The sequence below is a fragment of the Centruroides sculpturatus genome, unplaced genomic scaffold, assembly GCF_000671375.1.
Source record: "Centruroides sculpturatus isolate CEXI.00-Female unplaced genomic scaffold, Cexi_2.0 scaffold250, whole genome shotgun sequence".
NCBI classification, from domain to species: domain Eukaryota; kingdom Metazoa; phylum Arthropoda; class Arachnida; order Scorpiones; family Buthidae; genus Centruroides; species Centruroides sculpturatus.
This window is the reverse complement of record NW_019384557.1, coordinates 577,901-593,448: the sequence shown is the minus strand read 5'-3', so window position 1 is coordinate 593,448 and position 15,548 is coordinate 577,901. Positions and strand designations below refer to the sequence as shown.

The following is a 15,548-nucleotide window of genomic DNA, read 5'->3' as shown; positions in this document are numbered from 1 at the left end:
ATTTTAAATAAAAATATTTGGATATCTAGTGTTATCTTTCTTATGAAAAGAATGTAGTGAAACTTTTTGAAAAAGAGAAAGGTCAGAGTCCCATGAGTCAAACTATTTGTTTACCAACTTTACCACATTGGCTGAAACATAAATTATCATGAGACATTTTTAAAGAATTAAATAAAATTATTCAAAACTTTAATTTTAAGAATATTGAAAAATTTCTATCTATGTTTGTCATTTACCGAACATAGATTAGATTAGATTATATAAGATTTAAAATTAACTTAAACAATTATTTAGTCACATCAATAAATTTTCATCATCTTTCTTTTATTTTGTATTTATAATGTCATTAATAATTTTAAAAAGTCAAAAATAGATGTAAGTGAATTTATAATAATATATTATCATATATAATTAATTTTAGTTTTATATTACTTTTACAAAAGAAAATTACTATAAAAATATTTTAAATTATTATTTTAAAATATTCTTAAATTTTTAAAAAATTGAAATGATTTTATCACTTATTTGAAAAATTTAATATTTATAAAATTATATAATCTATAGTTAAACATTTGTTTCAGTTTCTTTATACCTTTTGTCCTTTTGTTTAATATTATATAAAAGTCTTGGGATTATAAATTTATTACTATTTTTACAGTACATTTATTTAGAAATCATGTTTATGAAGATTCCCCCTATTTGTTTCTTAAAAGCATTTTAAAATAGGATCACAATGTTCTCTTTTTCACATAAAAGCTATCCTTTGCCAAGGAAGTTTGAACAGGAAGTCCTGTGCAAGCTTTTTATATGTTTGGTAAAGTGTTTATTTAAAATTCCCACTTCTAAAACATATTAAATATTTTTTATTGTATAAACTTATTATAATAAACTTATAAGAGATGTGGATAAATTTAATAACAACAGGGCACTGTCAGAAAAAATTCTTTAGAAATTTTACTAATAGGTTGTAAAAAATATCATTGAAATTCACAGAATTTTAGCACAGCCCTGTATTCTCAAAATATGCTGAATACAAAGCAGAGAATTCCAATGTTTTATTGTGACAAAAGCCCTGTTAAATTATGCAACTATGGAAAATACAACTACAAAATTTTTAGTTTTGCAGTTTTAATGTTTAATAACACTACTCAACATAATTTTTACCTTCAGGGAAATAAAGATAGTTTTTTATCAATTTCAATGCCTAAGTTTTGAAATTCAGCATGAAAATGTCATGTCATGTCACAGTTTTCAGATATTGAAGCAATTATAATAGGTATCTGTGCATTTACCAATGTAAAGTAGATAATGTAAAACCACCAATATTAAGAATTAATACCATAGGAAGCAATTTCAATTAACTAAAACAAGCAGCTGAAACTTAAAACTGATAGTCTGATGTGCTTTAATAAACTAGAAACTGAGCTTTATTGCTATGTATTAGAACAGCTTGTTGAGATCCCTTGATAGATGTTTGACTAAAATAATTTTGAGTTTTCAAGTGTAAATGATTTATTTTCGAAGTTCAATAATCTATTGCAGCCGTAATTGGACAGACTACAGTAACTTTGCCATTTGGAACATAAGATATAGTTGCTGTATAGCCAAAATAGGAATCCGCCTTCACCAATTTGTCAATGGTCAAAATGACAAGAGGTGCATCTTTTAATTTGTTCTTTTATTTTATCATGTTTTCATTATTTTATGTGTTATAAATCATGGATATAAATGAATGTTAATAGTCATATGTTAAAAGTCATATTTAGCTTGTAGAACAGCTGCTTTTGATATCCTGCAGGATCAAAGCAAGGTCTAAGTTCCACATAAAAATGTGGATTTCCATCTGCTATATCTGTCACTGTTTAAAACAGTGTAAATAAAGAAACAAAACTATGTTAAAATGATTTTCACAAGTACAGTACATATACTATATCTTCTTTATTGTATCATTATACAAAGATGTGTGTGTATCTTTTGATCCTTGCATGATAGGAAAGTTTGAAGATGATTTTTGAAATCAAGAGGCATTTTTTATGAGAATAAGCTGTTTTAATGCTGGAGGTATTAAATTTTTTTTTGCTTGGTTGTTTTCTTGTTATAAATTAAATACAAATTTTTGTTGTTTCAAGACACTCATAGTTATAAGAAAGTACTGTTTGTAGTTTCTTTGAAAGGTGGCATCATTTACCAGTGAAATACATTAATTTCATTAGGATATTTTAAATTTGGTATGTTAGATTCAGCTTAATTTTGTAATCTCCACACAAATATTTCAATTAATAGGTGACAGAGTGATACCATGAAAGAAAATTATAGATGCATAACAGGAACCCTTATACATTCCATAACACTGTTTTTTGTGAAATAGCAAATTTTTTCTTTAATGTTTAGTTTTACAATATAAGTTAAAATATGTTTCTACTTTAAAATATGCATTTGTTGAAGTAGAGATTTCAAAACTATAGGAAAATCTTTAAATCATTGTTTATTTACAGATGTAATTTTGACTTCAATATTCAGTATTATTTAGAAAGGTTTATAATTCATTAAAACTTTTCTAAATAATACTGAATATTGAGATCAAAATTAATGTTGTAATAAAAATTGAAAAAACTAAGAAGTCATTTCAAGTAATTTTTATTATAGTTTAAGTTTTTGATCAGTTATCATTTAATTAATTAAAGGGAATGGAGAATAATTGAGGGAGGTCAGAAATATTTTTAGAAAGAATGACATGAATTCAAATGTTTTTGGCTCTAACCTTGATGTACTGTGCATTGTCATCAATTTGTCGTCATTTATTTAATAATTTTGGGATAACTTTGCGGACCACTTTGGATGCTTTCAGGGACCACCAGTGGTCCACGGACCACAGGTTAAGAACCACGGGACTAGAAGTAAGAAAGATTCCTGTAATATGGAATGATCAGGAATACATCTAATATCTTTCTTGCATCAGTTTTTAATATATATTGTACTGTATGAGAGCAACATCCAAGCTGCTAGCATTACATACTACAGGAATATTAAAAAGTTTAATTATAGAGAGAATTATCACTAAATTTATCTAATTAATTAATTTGAAGCTTAAGAAAACTTACAAAAAATATATAACTTTTTTTCAAGTCTATTCTTCTTATCCTTTTTACAATCAATTTTTTAACTTTGTGTGTAAAAGTTTTAATAATCTATTATTATTGTTTTAATGAAGATTTAGTTATATCTTCAAGCCAATTTGCTGTTACTTTTTGTGTTGTATTGTGAAAAGGAAAGAAAGAATAGATTTGAAAAAGGTTTATATATTTTTTTGTAAGTCGTCTTAAACTTCAAATGAAGATAATTTTGGGTTATGTTGTCTTTATGCAAATAATGTGTGATTTTTATATTTAATTAATACAGTGGGTGATCGGTTAACGAACATAATCCATTCCAAGACTTTGTTCGTTAACCGATTATTGACTTACCATAGGTTTTAATGGGAATTTAATTAATTTGTTCTGAAGATTCCCCCCAAAATAAAAAATATATACTTTCTTACTATGTTTATTTGTATGTAATAATAAAAATACATACATACACAGTCTTGCGTTTTTATTAGTCATGTTTTTTCCGTTTGAAAGGGTTAAAGAATCTGTCTAATGTCAATTGCTTTTCTCTCTTCTTCAGGATTTTTCACAAGTCATGTCACAGTTTTCAGATATTGAAGCAATTATAATAGGTATCTGTGCATTTACCAATGTAAAGTAGATAATGTAAAACAACCAATATTAAGAATTAATACCATAGGAAGCAATTTCAATTAACTAAAACAAGCAGCTGAAACTTAAAACTGATAGTCTGATGTGCTTTAATAAACTAGAAACTGAGCTTTATTGCTATGTATTAGAACAGCTTGTTGAGATCCCTTGATAGATGTTTGACTAAAATAATTTTGAGTTTTCAAGTGTAAATGATTTATTTTCGAAGTTCAATAATCTATTGCAGCCGTAATTGGACAGACTACAGTAACTTTGCCATTTGGAACATAAGATATAGTTGCTGTATAGCCAAAATAGGAATCCGCCTTCACCAATTTGTCAATGGTCAAAATGACAAGAGGTGCATCTTTTAATTTGTTCTTTTATTTTATCATGTTTTCATTATTTTATGTGTTGTAAATCATGGATATAAATGAATGTTAATAGTCATATGTTAAAAGTCATATTTAGCTTGTAGAACAGCTGCTTTTGATATCCTGCAGGATCAAAGCAAGGTCTAAGTTCCACATAAAAATGTGGATTTCCATCTGCTATATCTGTCACTGTTTAAAACAGTGTAAATAAAGAAACAAAACTATGTTAAAATGATTTTCACAAGTACAGTACATATACTATATCTTCTTTATTGTATCATTATACAAAGATGTGTGTGTATCTTTTGATCCTTGCATGATAGGAAAGTTTGAAGATGATTTTTGAAATCAAGAGGCATTTTTTATGAGAATAAGCTGTTTTAATGCTGGAGGTATTAAATTTTTTTTTGCTTGGTTGTTTTCTTGTTATAAATTAAATACAAATTTTTGTTGTTTCAAGACACTCATAGTTATAAGAAAGTACTATTTGTAGTTTCTTTGAAAGGTGGCATCATTTACCAGTGAAATACATTAATTTCATTAGGATATTTTAAATTTGGTATGTTAGATTCAGCTTAATTTTGTAATCTCCACACAAATATTTCAATTAATAGGTGACAGAGTGATACCATGAAAGAAAATTATAGATGCATAACAGGAACCCTTATACATTCCATAACACTGTTTTTTGTGAAATAGCAAATTTTTTCTTTAATGTTTAGTTTTACAATATAAGTTAAAATATGTTTCTACTTTAAAATATGCATTTGTTGAAGTAGAGATTTCAAAACTATAGGAAAATCTTTAAATCATTGTTTATTTACAGATGTAATTTTGACTTCAATATTCAGTATTATTTAGAAAGGTTTATAATTCATTAAAACTTTTCTAAATAATACTGAATATTGAGATCAAAATTAATGTTGTAATAAAAATTGAAAAAACTAAGAAGTCATTTCAAGTAATTTTTATTATAGTTTAAGTTTTTGATCAGTTATCATTTAATTAATTAAAGGGAATGGAGAATAATTGAGGGAGGTCAGAAATATTTTTAGAAAGAATGACATGAATTCAAATGTTTTTGGCTCTAACCTTGATGTACTGTGCATTGTCATCAATTTGTCGTCATTTATTTAATAATTTTGGGATAACTTTGCGGACCACTTTGGATGCTTTCAGGGACCACCAGTGGTCCACGGACCACAGGTTAAGAACCACGGGACTAGAAGTAAGAAAGATTCCTGTAATATGGAATGATCAGGAATACATCTAATATCTTTCTTGCATCAGTTTTTAATATATATTGTACTGTATGAGAGCAACATCCAAGCTGCTAGCATTACATACTACAGGAATATTAAAAAGTTTAATTATAGAGAGAATTATCACTAAATTTATCTAATTAATTAATTTGAAGCTTAAGAAAACTTACAAAAAATATATAACTTTTTTTCAAGTCTATTCTTCTTATCCTTTTTACAATCAATTTTTTAACTTTGTGTGTAAAAGTTTTAATAATCTATTATTATTGTTTTAATGAAGATTTAGTTATATCTTCAAGCCAATTTGCTGTTACTTTTTGTGTTGTATTGTGAAAAGGAAAGAAAGAATAGATTTGAAAAAGGTTTATATATTTTTTTGTAAGTCGTCTTAAACTTCAAATGAAGATAATTTTGGGTTATGTTGTCTTTATGCAAATAATGTGTGATTTTTATATTTAATTAATACAGTGGGTGATCGGTTAACGAACATAATCCATTCCAAGACTTTGTTCGTTAACCGATTATTGACTTACCATAGGTTTTAATGGGAATTTAATTAATTTGTTCTGAAGATTCCCCCCAAAATAAAAAATATATACTTTCTTACTATGTTTATTTGTATGTAATAATAAAAATACATACATACACAGTCTTGCGTTTTTATTAGTCATGTTTTTTCCGTTTGAAAGGGTTAAAGAATCTGTCTAATGTCAATTGCTTTTCTCTCTTCTTCAGGATTTTTCAGAAGTAATTAATAGCATTGTAATTGTAGAAATCCCCCAAGCCTCAACCTGGTTTGGATGCTATTCTAAGACCATTGTTCTGACATCCTCCCACTTCTTCAAAGGATCTTTAATAGCAGATATCAGCATTAATTCTCTTTTTCAGAAGAAAACATATCTCACCGAGTTTCTTGGTGTTCTTCATTTAAGAGTTCTTGGCATTCTTCTGTCGTCAGATCCATTTCGTCTTTCATTATGAACTCTTCGATGTTCTTTATTTCTCAGATGTGATATTTGTTACTCCTTCAGCTGCTTGAGTCTTCTTGATTATACAGTATCTTTCTTAAATAAGATTGAACTACGGCTTACTGTAGACCTGTTCACGCCATACTGCCCAGCTACATTAGGCATCTTCTGCCCACTCTTTATCTTTGCTATTATACTCTCACCTTTCGAAAAGAAAAACAGACGCAAAACTTAACGAGTGCCTACCCAACAGTCTCGCAAATACTTAAAAGAATTGTTTTTGTCAGAAAAATAAAAGGCTGGAATTACAAGGGAGAGTTTCAAACTTCGGAGGAATACTATCCGATTGGTATGTGAACTCCGCAAGGCATGTGGTCTGAGGTTACGAAAACACGATAGAAAGAACAAAGGGAAGGACAATGAACAATCGGTAGAAACGTGTGACAGACAAACAAAGGTTTATTTTAATAAAAGAAAAATGCGGTACAATATAGATCTCAATAACAGTCCAATACCGGACACAGATATCATAACAAATAACGAAATAGCCTGAGATTTCCCTTTTCGCTAACCTTCCTCACGCGATCCCCCGTTTTTCCCGACAAGTAATACAGATGGAAAATAAAAATATTGTAGAAGGAGTACCTAAGGGACTTGAAAAGTCTCTGTTGTAGCGGTCTGATCGTGGGCTTCGATGAAGAATTGTCTTCCTTTCGGGTCGCAACCTCCTTTCTTCTATCAACGGTCCAATCTCTTCTCAGTCGCTATTCCCTCCTTTCGTCCACGGCGTGCTCTCTCTTTTCTTCGAAAAACCAAAAAGTTCTTTCTTACTCCTTACCCCCACTTTTATAACTCCCTCCAACTACGTCACACTCTCCTGGACCAATCTGATGACGGAAACTTAGCCATCGGCTAACAGGTGGCACCGAGGAAGGAAACGGAAGGGAACAGTACAAATTATATGCGCGACGCGACATAAACGGAAAACACAAAATAAAAATATAATACAAACAGCCACGAAGTGCTACAGGTATATACCGGGTTGAGCATCAATGTCGACGTCTCCCTCACTCCAAAAAGTTTCGAATTGTTGCCCGAAGACAAGGGAAGACCAATCAGTATTCATTATTTTACGTTGCTTCTTCTCGTGTTTGTTCTGTGGGGTATTCATTATCTGATCGTGTGTTCGTTGTTCAAACATAAAAATCTTTCACAAAAGTGTTCGTTATCTGATTTGTTTGTTAACCGATCACCCATTGTATTTGATTTTACTTCAATGATTTTAAAATAAGATTGTTTCAAAACTGTAACAATTCCATGTATATATTTTTTTTCAAACAATATTAAAATTTATTAAAAATCTGTATAATGCTTCCAAAATTTTTTAAAAATTATTAAAAAAATTACAATGAATCTTAATGATTTTCTAAATGACTACTGGATTAAATCAAGCTACTACTATGTAATTATTTTCATTAAATAATTAAATTGTACAATTAAAATTCATTGCCATTAATTAATTAATAGCAACACATCCACATAGTAAATGGGAGATAAAGGTTCAAGTCCTTTTCCCAGCCAATTCTTTTCTTCCAGATTATTCTAAATTATGTATAAATTATTAATTTAATCATAATTATTAAGTTTAATAAGAGATTGTGCCTAATGCCGCCTGACAAATTATTTAGAAATTAATTAAAAATAATAGTGAAGATAGTAGTCCAATTTAATCCTGCAATTGTTTGGCATATTACTAATAAACATTGTGAACCAAAAGTAGGTGGATAGTAGGTGGAATGGGGTTTGTGTTAGGGTTATGCTATAACAATGGTGTATATTTAACTTGGTTATGATTGAAAAATTACATCAGAGATGCATTTCAAGAAATTAATACACAAAGATACTTGTCAAAAATGTTTGCCAAAGCTTGAAATTATATATATACACAGTCTTGCATTTTTATTAGTCATTTATTGTGGCAAACATTTATTAATTTCAAGCTTTGGCAAACAATATGTATATATATACATGCAGTCTTGCATTTTTATTAGTCATGTTTTTTCGGTTTTTGGGGGTTAAAGAATCTGTCCAATGTCAATTGCTTTTCTCTTTTCTTCAGGATTTTTCAGAAGTAATTAATAGCATTGTAATTGTAGAGATCCCTAACCCTATTAACCTTATTCTGAATTGGATGCCACTTGGATGATCATTGTTCTTACATCCTCCCACTTCTTCAAAGATCTTTAGTAGCAGATGTCAACATGGTCATCTTTCATTTTCCTCTTTTTCAAAAGAAAACACATCTCGCTGAATTTCTTGGTGTTGTTCATTTGAGAGTTCTTCTGTCATCAGATCAGTTTCAGGTTCTATTATGAGCTCTAAAATGCTCTTTATTTCTCAGATGTGATTTTCATTACTCCATTAGCAGTTTGAGACTTCTTGATATGTCTTTCATAGCTAAGATTGTGCCTACTGTAGACCTGTTTAAGACATATTGCCTAATAACATCAGCCCACTTTCTACCTTGGCTATTATCTCCTACTTGGTTTCTACGGTGAGCACAGTTCTTGACACTCCTCTTTTTAGGCTCCATAATATTATCAGTTTCTTTTTTAAATAAAAAGTTCTTTTCTGAACTTTTGGTTTAAAATTCTTACACTTTATTTAAAATTCTTAAAGCACTTACAAAATTCAGAGAACAGAAATCAACTAGCCCACAAAAAATTATTTAAATGCATGGCCTGGATGAAATTCGAAATTTTGTATTAAAACATTAACGAATATCCAGTGGAACAGTTAAACTTTCACCTTTTTGTAAATAAACCCTGACGCAAAATTTAACAAGTGCCTGTCCAACAGTCTCGTGAAGACTATAAAAAATTATTTGTCAGAAAGGTTAAAAAAAAAAAAAAGCTAGAATTACAAGGGAGAGTTTCAAAATTCAGAGGAGTACTATCTGATTGATATCAGGTTGATCATTAATGTTGATGTCTCCTGCGCTCTGAAAAGTTTCGAATTGCTTCCCGAATACAAGGGAAAATCAGTCAGTGTTTGTTATTTTTCGTCACTTCTTTTTATGTTTGTTCAGTAAAGTGTTCGTTATCCGAACATGTGTTTGTTGTCTAATCGTAAAAATCTTTCGCAAAAGTGTTTGTTATCCGATTTGTTTGCTATCCGAACTGTTCACTAGCCAATCACCAACTGTATATGTATATGAAATATCAATAAATGTTTTCATTTACTGTCCACCTACTTTTGGTTCACCTTATATATTAATGATTTTCAGTTAAAATTCAATGGGGCATAAAATCACATATAAAAATCTAAACATTTTTATCCAAATGAAATAACAGACTTTGAACAAACTTGAAATATAGAAGTTAAACTATTAATGGCATATGTATTTACATAATTTTTGATAAGCTCTTTTTTATTTTGAAAGTTTGCATAGTTTAGTTTAAAATGTTTTTCCCCCTCCTAAAAATTAATTGTTTTAGGAAAATATTTTCATTATAGAACAAATTATTTCATTAATATTGAATAAATATGTTTAAAGTGTGTGTTCTTTTTTCAGGTTTGCTCTATAGCTGATGATGCTAAGGGAGCAAGTGACAATCTGCAAGACACTCAAGGGAATCAGGTACAAAATCATGTATTAGATAAAAACATATCCACTACAACAGAAAGTGGTATTAGAACAGGATGTCTTCAGGAAACTGATACAAATATTGAAGAAGAAAAGATTGAAACATTGCAAGGTGCCAAGTGTATGGATGTTAAAGAAAGTACAACCTCATGTTCAACAAGTTTGCCAGCTCCTCTTGTATCTGTTACTTCTCCTAAACAAAATAACCCAAATAATCTCAATAACCAGTCATTTTTAAAATCAAAATCACAAACATCAGGAATAAATTCAACATTTTTACAAAATTCAAAAAGTCAAAATGGTTCTGGTGTTTTTGCTGAAAGTAGTGCATCCCAAAAGTTATCAACATCACATTTATTAAAGTCTGTTCTCAGTAACATGTGTGAAATTACAGAAGATGAAGAGTTGTCTAAAAAACGTCAGCTTGACAAAGTATATAAAAGTTCTCCCCTTCTTAATGGATTATTGGATAAAGGGAAAATTGCTCTAGTGGTGGAAAAAGAACAAACACCTAATGTTCAGAATGGTAACACAAGTACTTCTAAACAAGATGATGGAGTGAAGGAACCAAAACTGTTTGAGAGTGATTCCAATAGTTCCTCTAATTACAGTATAGAAGTAAGGAATACCATTGGTATAAATCATACAAATGGTGAAGGCATCTCTGTTGATAAAGGAAATGTGCAATCTACAGAACAAGGTACAACAGAAAGTCCAGAAAATTCCAATTTAGTGTCGGATTTGTCATCTATTTCAGATATTGCACGAACATTAGAAAGTGCATCAAAAGCAATTTCGCAAACTAATATAGAATGTCATGCTAATGTACCCTTTCCGTCTACATCTGTTACAACACCTAGCACAACTCAAACTATTAGGACGAGTCCACAAATTACAGTTGTGCAACCAAATTCACAAGTGAGGTTACCATCTACAACTTCAAATATCACTCTTCGTTTTCTCTATACAATACCACGAAGAGATGATAGTAATGAACTAATTGGTTTTCCTCGTGTGTCTCTAAATCAATTAAATCAATTACGTCAACAAACCGAATCTAATTCCACTGCAATGAAAAGGCCGTCCAGTGATTCTACATCTAATGCAGTAGAGGCAAAGAGAATAAGACCAGAAAATAAGATGGCTGTTCTAGAAACAAATGTACATTGTCCTCTCTCTGCAATTCCTCCTGTTATTATAACAACAACTAAGTCACCAAATAATGTGAATCAGGATACAAAATCATTCCAAACTACTTCAAAACAACAAAAAATTGAACAAAGTCGTCCACCATCTGTTAATAGTACAGATAGTGAATCAAGTAAAGAATCTCAAATTTTAACACAAGCATCTACAAGTACAGATAGTTCATCCAGTACAAATACATCATCCATACCCTTAAAAGTGCCATCTAAGCTTGAATATATTTGTGAGTGGAAGGGATGTAATCGGTAAGTGTTTTGTAAACTAATAAAATTTTAATTGCTTTAGTATTATAAAATATGAATAACAAAGTTAACAAATCATAAGGAAACATTAATAATTTTAAGAAGTTGATTAGTACTAAAATATTTTTGAATCATTAGTAAATAATTGTACATAATTAATAATAATAATAATAATAATAATAGTTAAAAAGTGACCAGATCCCAAAATTTAAAATGTGGGACATTAGACTGGATGCTTCAATGTGATATCAGATAAGTCACACAATTGATTCAGTAGATCATCATTGATGACAAATTTTACAAACAACCAGTGAACATTTTACTTGTATATATATTTTTGTTTATAAAATAATAACCTCCAGCAGTAGCAAAAATGAACAGTTAATTATGGCTCCAAGTATGACTTTGTTTACTTTAACTGCATATTTTTCTTATAACTCAGATAATTAGCAAAAATCATAAACTCCCTTTTATAACTGATCAGCAAGAAAATGTACTTGCAAGTAGTGCATATCCACTGTTCTCCAATAGACAAGGTTACCAGATTGAACAATAAATTGTCAATTGTCCAACTGTTTCTATAAATTGGATATTAAAATTTTTACACTAACTTCAGGCAATTTATTTTTTACTTATAATTCGTGCAGTGAATATTAGCTATTTTTGAATATACAGTAGCTTCTTTTTATATTGCTGATTCAGAAGCACTTAAGTCAATAATTTTTAAAATATCAATTGCCATTGAATTTTTTTTTTTTTTGCAATGAAATACAGTATTTTATTCTTACTATTGTCCTTGAAACTATCACTGCAGGTGAAACAATAAATTCAAGATATAAATAAGTAAAATAGGTGGACAGATCAATTATCATTTGTTTCCTTTTGACATTAAAAGTTGTTAATTTATTGGTTAGTCTCCTCATTTACAACTTTCTGTGATTTTGAAATTTCACACCTTTATTCATATAAAAGTGTGAAATTTTGAAACCACTGCCAAATGTGTAATGAAAAGATTTCTTTATTTATGAACCTAAGTTCATACTTATTTTGCTTTTTGGAGAACTTTTACTATCTAATTTTATATAACCCAAATCCAGGGATGCCAAGATAATTTGCATTTGCAAAAATACATAAGGAAGGCAAAGAGGTCAGACCTATACGTGAGAAATGCAGAGGACCCACATACATTCTGGAAAAACATTTACATAGATTCAATTCAGATGAACTAGGCAACAATGTTCTCCTTGCACAAAACTCAATGTAGTAAAAGAATTACAAGAATTAAGTTTACTTGATGAAGAAGTTGGGTCAGTTATGGATTTTGAAAACCTATATCCATCCATAAAAATAGAATCCTGTTATGAAGGTTTAATGGAATTTATGCTCCACATAAAATCAGAAGTTGGTGCATTTGTAAATGATATGATGGAATTAGCCAAATTGGTATGTTATGAGTCCTTCTTCAGTTTCGATAAACAAGCATACAGAAAAAAGAAAGAGGGTATCTATGGGAAGTCCATTGTCAGGATTATTATGTGAACTAGTTCTATGCAACTTGGAGAAATACATTATTAATGGGTTCAGAATGGACATTGTATTTTACAAAAGATGTGGATGATGTGTGCATTATTTGGAAAAACAGCAAGAGAATACACAAGTTCATACACGTAATCAACAGAGCAACAATGATGGATTAAAACTTAAACTAGAACAAAAAAGTCATGAACAGATACATTTTCTGGATATAGACATCCAATTGAAAGGATTGTATAGCAACAGGTAATTACATAAAACCAACACATAGTTCACTTTACATTCCAGCTAACTCGAATGACCCATATGGATACAAATTGTCTGCTTTTTGTGCATTTATTAAAAGAGTATTCATATTGCTCTAATGTATTAGACAAGGTGAAAGAGATTAATAGAGTCAAAGAAATAGTTTCAAAGTTAGGATATAAAAAGAGTACAATAGAAGGACTAATTAAAAGATATGAAGAACCCAAACAAATCAGTTTAAAATTGCCAAGTTCACTTATAATAAAAACATCAAGGACATCATGAAATAAGTATTGGACAAAAAACAGTCTAAAATAGTTTACAAAAGAATTCCTAATTTGTATAGTATTCTCAGAAATGATGAAGACATGCTTAAGAAAGAAGAAAAAGTGGGCATATACAGAATTCCATTTGAAAATCAGCAATTAGGAATTAAGAAGGACTATATTGGGGTCAGAAGGAATTTAGCCATTAGACTTAAGGAACACAAGTATGACATTAATAAAGGGCACTGCAACATAGTTTTGTCAAGTATGGCACAAGCAGAGGACTCTATAGTTAAATGGTGTGAAACAACTATCCTCAAGACTATGCGTTCCCTATCATTAGCTTTGCACAAAGAAAAAATTGAAATCTATAAAAGTAAATTAAAGGATGGTTGTATTAATGCCAGGGATGCAGATTGATTAGCTTCTGCATGGAAATTCTACATAAAAGAAAAATTAAAATATAAAAATTATTAGTCCGTACCTGCCCTTATAGTTCGATGCATTTTTATGTATTTATTTTATTATATTACTAGCTTACCCGTCGCGCATTGCTGCAATCTCAGAAGAAAGGAATTTTAAGCAAACTCATTATGATAAAATTCAATTTACATTTTATCATTTTTATTGAAACTTATTATTATTATTAATTTTCATTGGGAAAACATTTCAAAGTGTCGTTTCAATTCTATTTATTTATTGGCGTGCTTGTGGATACACGATATTTTTTGTTTTTCCATCTGGTGCATATACAAATATATCAGAAGGTTTTCCGACGCATGAGCTGGCCACATACAGTTGTCCATGCGAGAAGCACAGATTCTCCAAATTTAGCCCACACAGTTGCAGCGATTGTCAGAAGTGCGATATATATCCCCATTTCCCCATTTATATATATATATTTTTTAATCCTTTATAACAGTGGTTCTTAACCTTTTAGTGATGAGGGACCATTTATCAAAATTTTTGTCTTGCCATGGACCACGAGCTGTTTGGCAGTAATATAGGTTCTTATAAGGTTGTTCTATAATTAATTTATAGAACAACCTTATAAGAACCTATATTACTATATACACTCACTGCCAAAAGTTAAGCACGGAGCAATAAACTGCGAAAAAATCGACAAATACAGCTGTGATTGACACAAAATGCAGCAGGACAGTAGCAAATATGTTTATGCATGAAACAACACAGAGAGTTACATAGAAAAATGAAAACAATATTGAATTTTCATAAAGTATAAGATGAAATCATATTGGAATCATTAACAAAACGATGTTTAAATCCAAAACAAACAAACAAAACCGACATTAGTAGGGTAAATGGTCACCCCTTATCCTTACACAAAGTTTACAGCGTGTAACCATGCCTACCATGAGGTGATCAATTACTCCAGAGTCAAATAAGTGCCATTCCTCCTGTAGAGCAGTTTGCAACTATGTGAGAGTGGCAGGGGGTGGGAAACATGCACACACAGCACGGCCGAGGGTACCCCAAAGATTCTCAATGGTATTGAGGTCTGGCGAATACGCCGGCCAATCCATACGCGCTATTCCTTCACTCTCGAGGTAGTCGTCGACGAAGGCAGCTCTATGGGGTCGTGCGTTATCATCCATTAAAACAAAAGCAGGACCAACTGCTGCAGCATACAATTTCACAGTGGGTTCGAGGACTTCATCCCAATACCGGACAGCCATCACAGAACCCCCTCGATACATGTGCAGGTCGGTGCGATATCCCAATGAAATGCCTGCCCACACAATAATGCTTCTACCTCGGAATGCGTGATGCTCGATGATGTTCTGGGGTCGATTGCGTGTGCCTTTTTTTCTCCACGCTCTTACACGTTTGTCATCTGGCTCCAGGGGAAATCGCAACTCATCCGTGAACATAACGTTGTCCCAATCAGACACAGTCCAATTCACATGTTGCCGACACCACTTTAATCGTGTGCCTCTGGATTGGACGGATAGTGGAACACAAACTCGTGGTACCTGGGCGTACAGTCCGTTCATGTGTAGCCTTTGGCGCACAGTAGTAGCAGATATCGTTTTACCAATGGCTGCTG

At 30.7% G+C, this 15,548-nt stretch overlaps 1 protein-coding gene across 1 annotated transcript in view; it reads left to right on the top strand.

The window, feature by feature from the left end:
* The window catches only part of LOC111623897 (AT-rich interactive domain-containing protein 2-like), a 243,928-nt gene that overhangs the window by 187,437 nt on the left and 40,943 nt on the right, over positions 1-15,548 (top strand). The window contains exon 17 of the mRNA XM_023366627.1: positions 9,916-11,438. Coding sequence (XP_023222395.1) covers positions 9,916-11,438 — 1,523 coding nt within the window. The remainder of the gene's footprint in view (positions 1-9,915; positions 11,439-15,548) is intronic.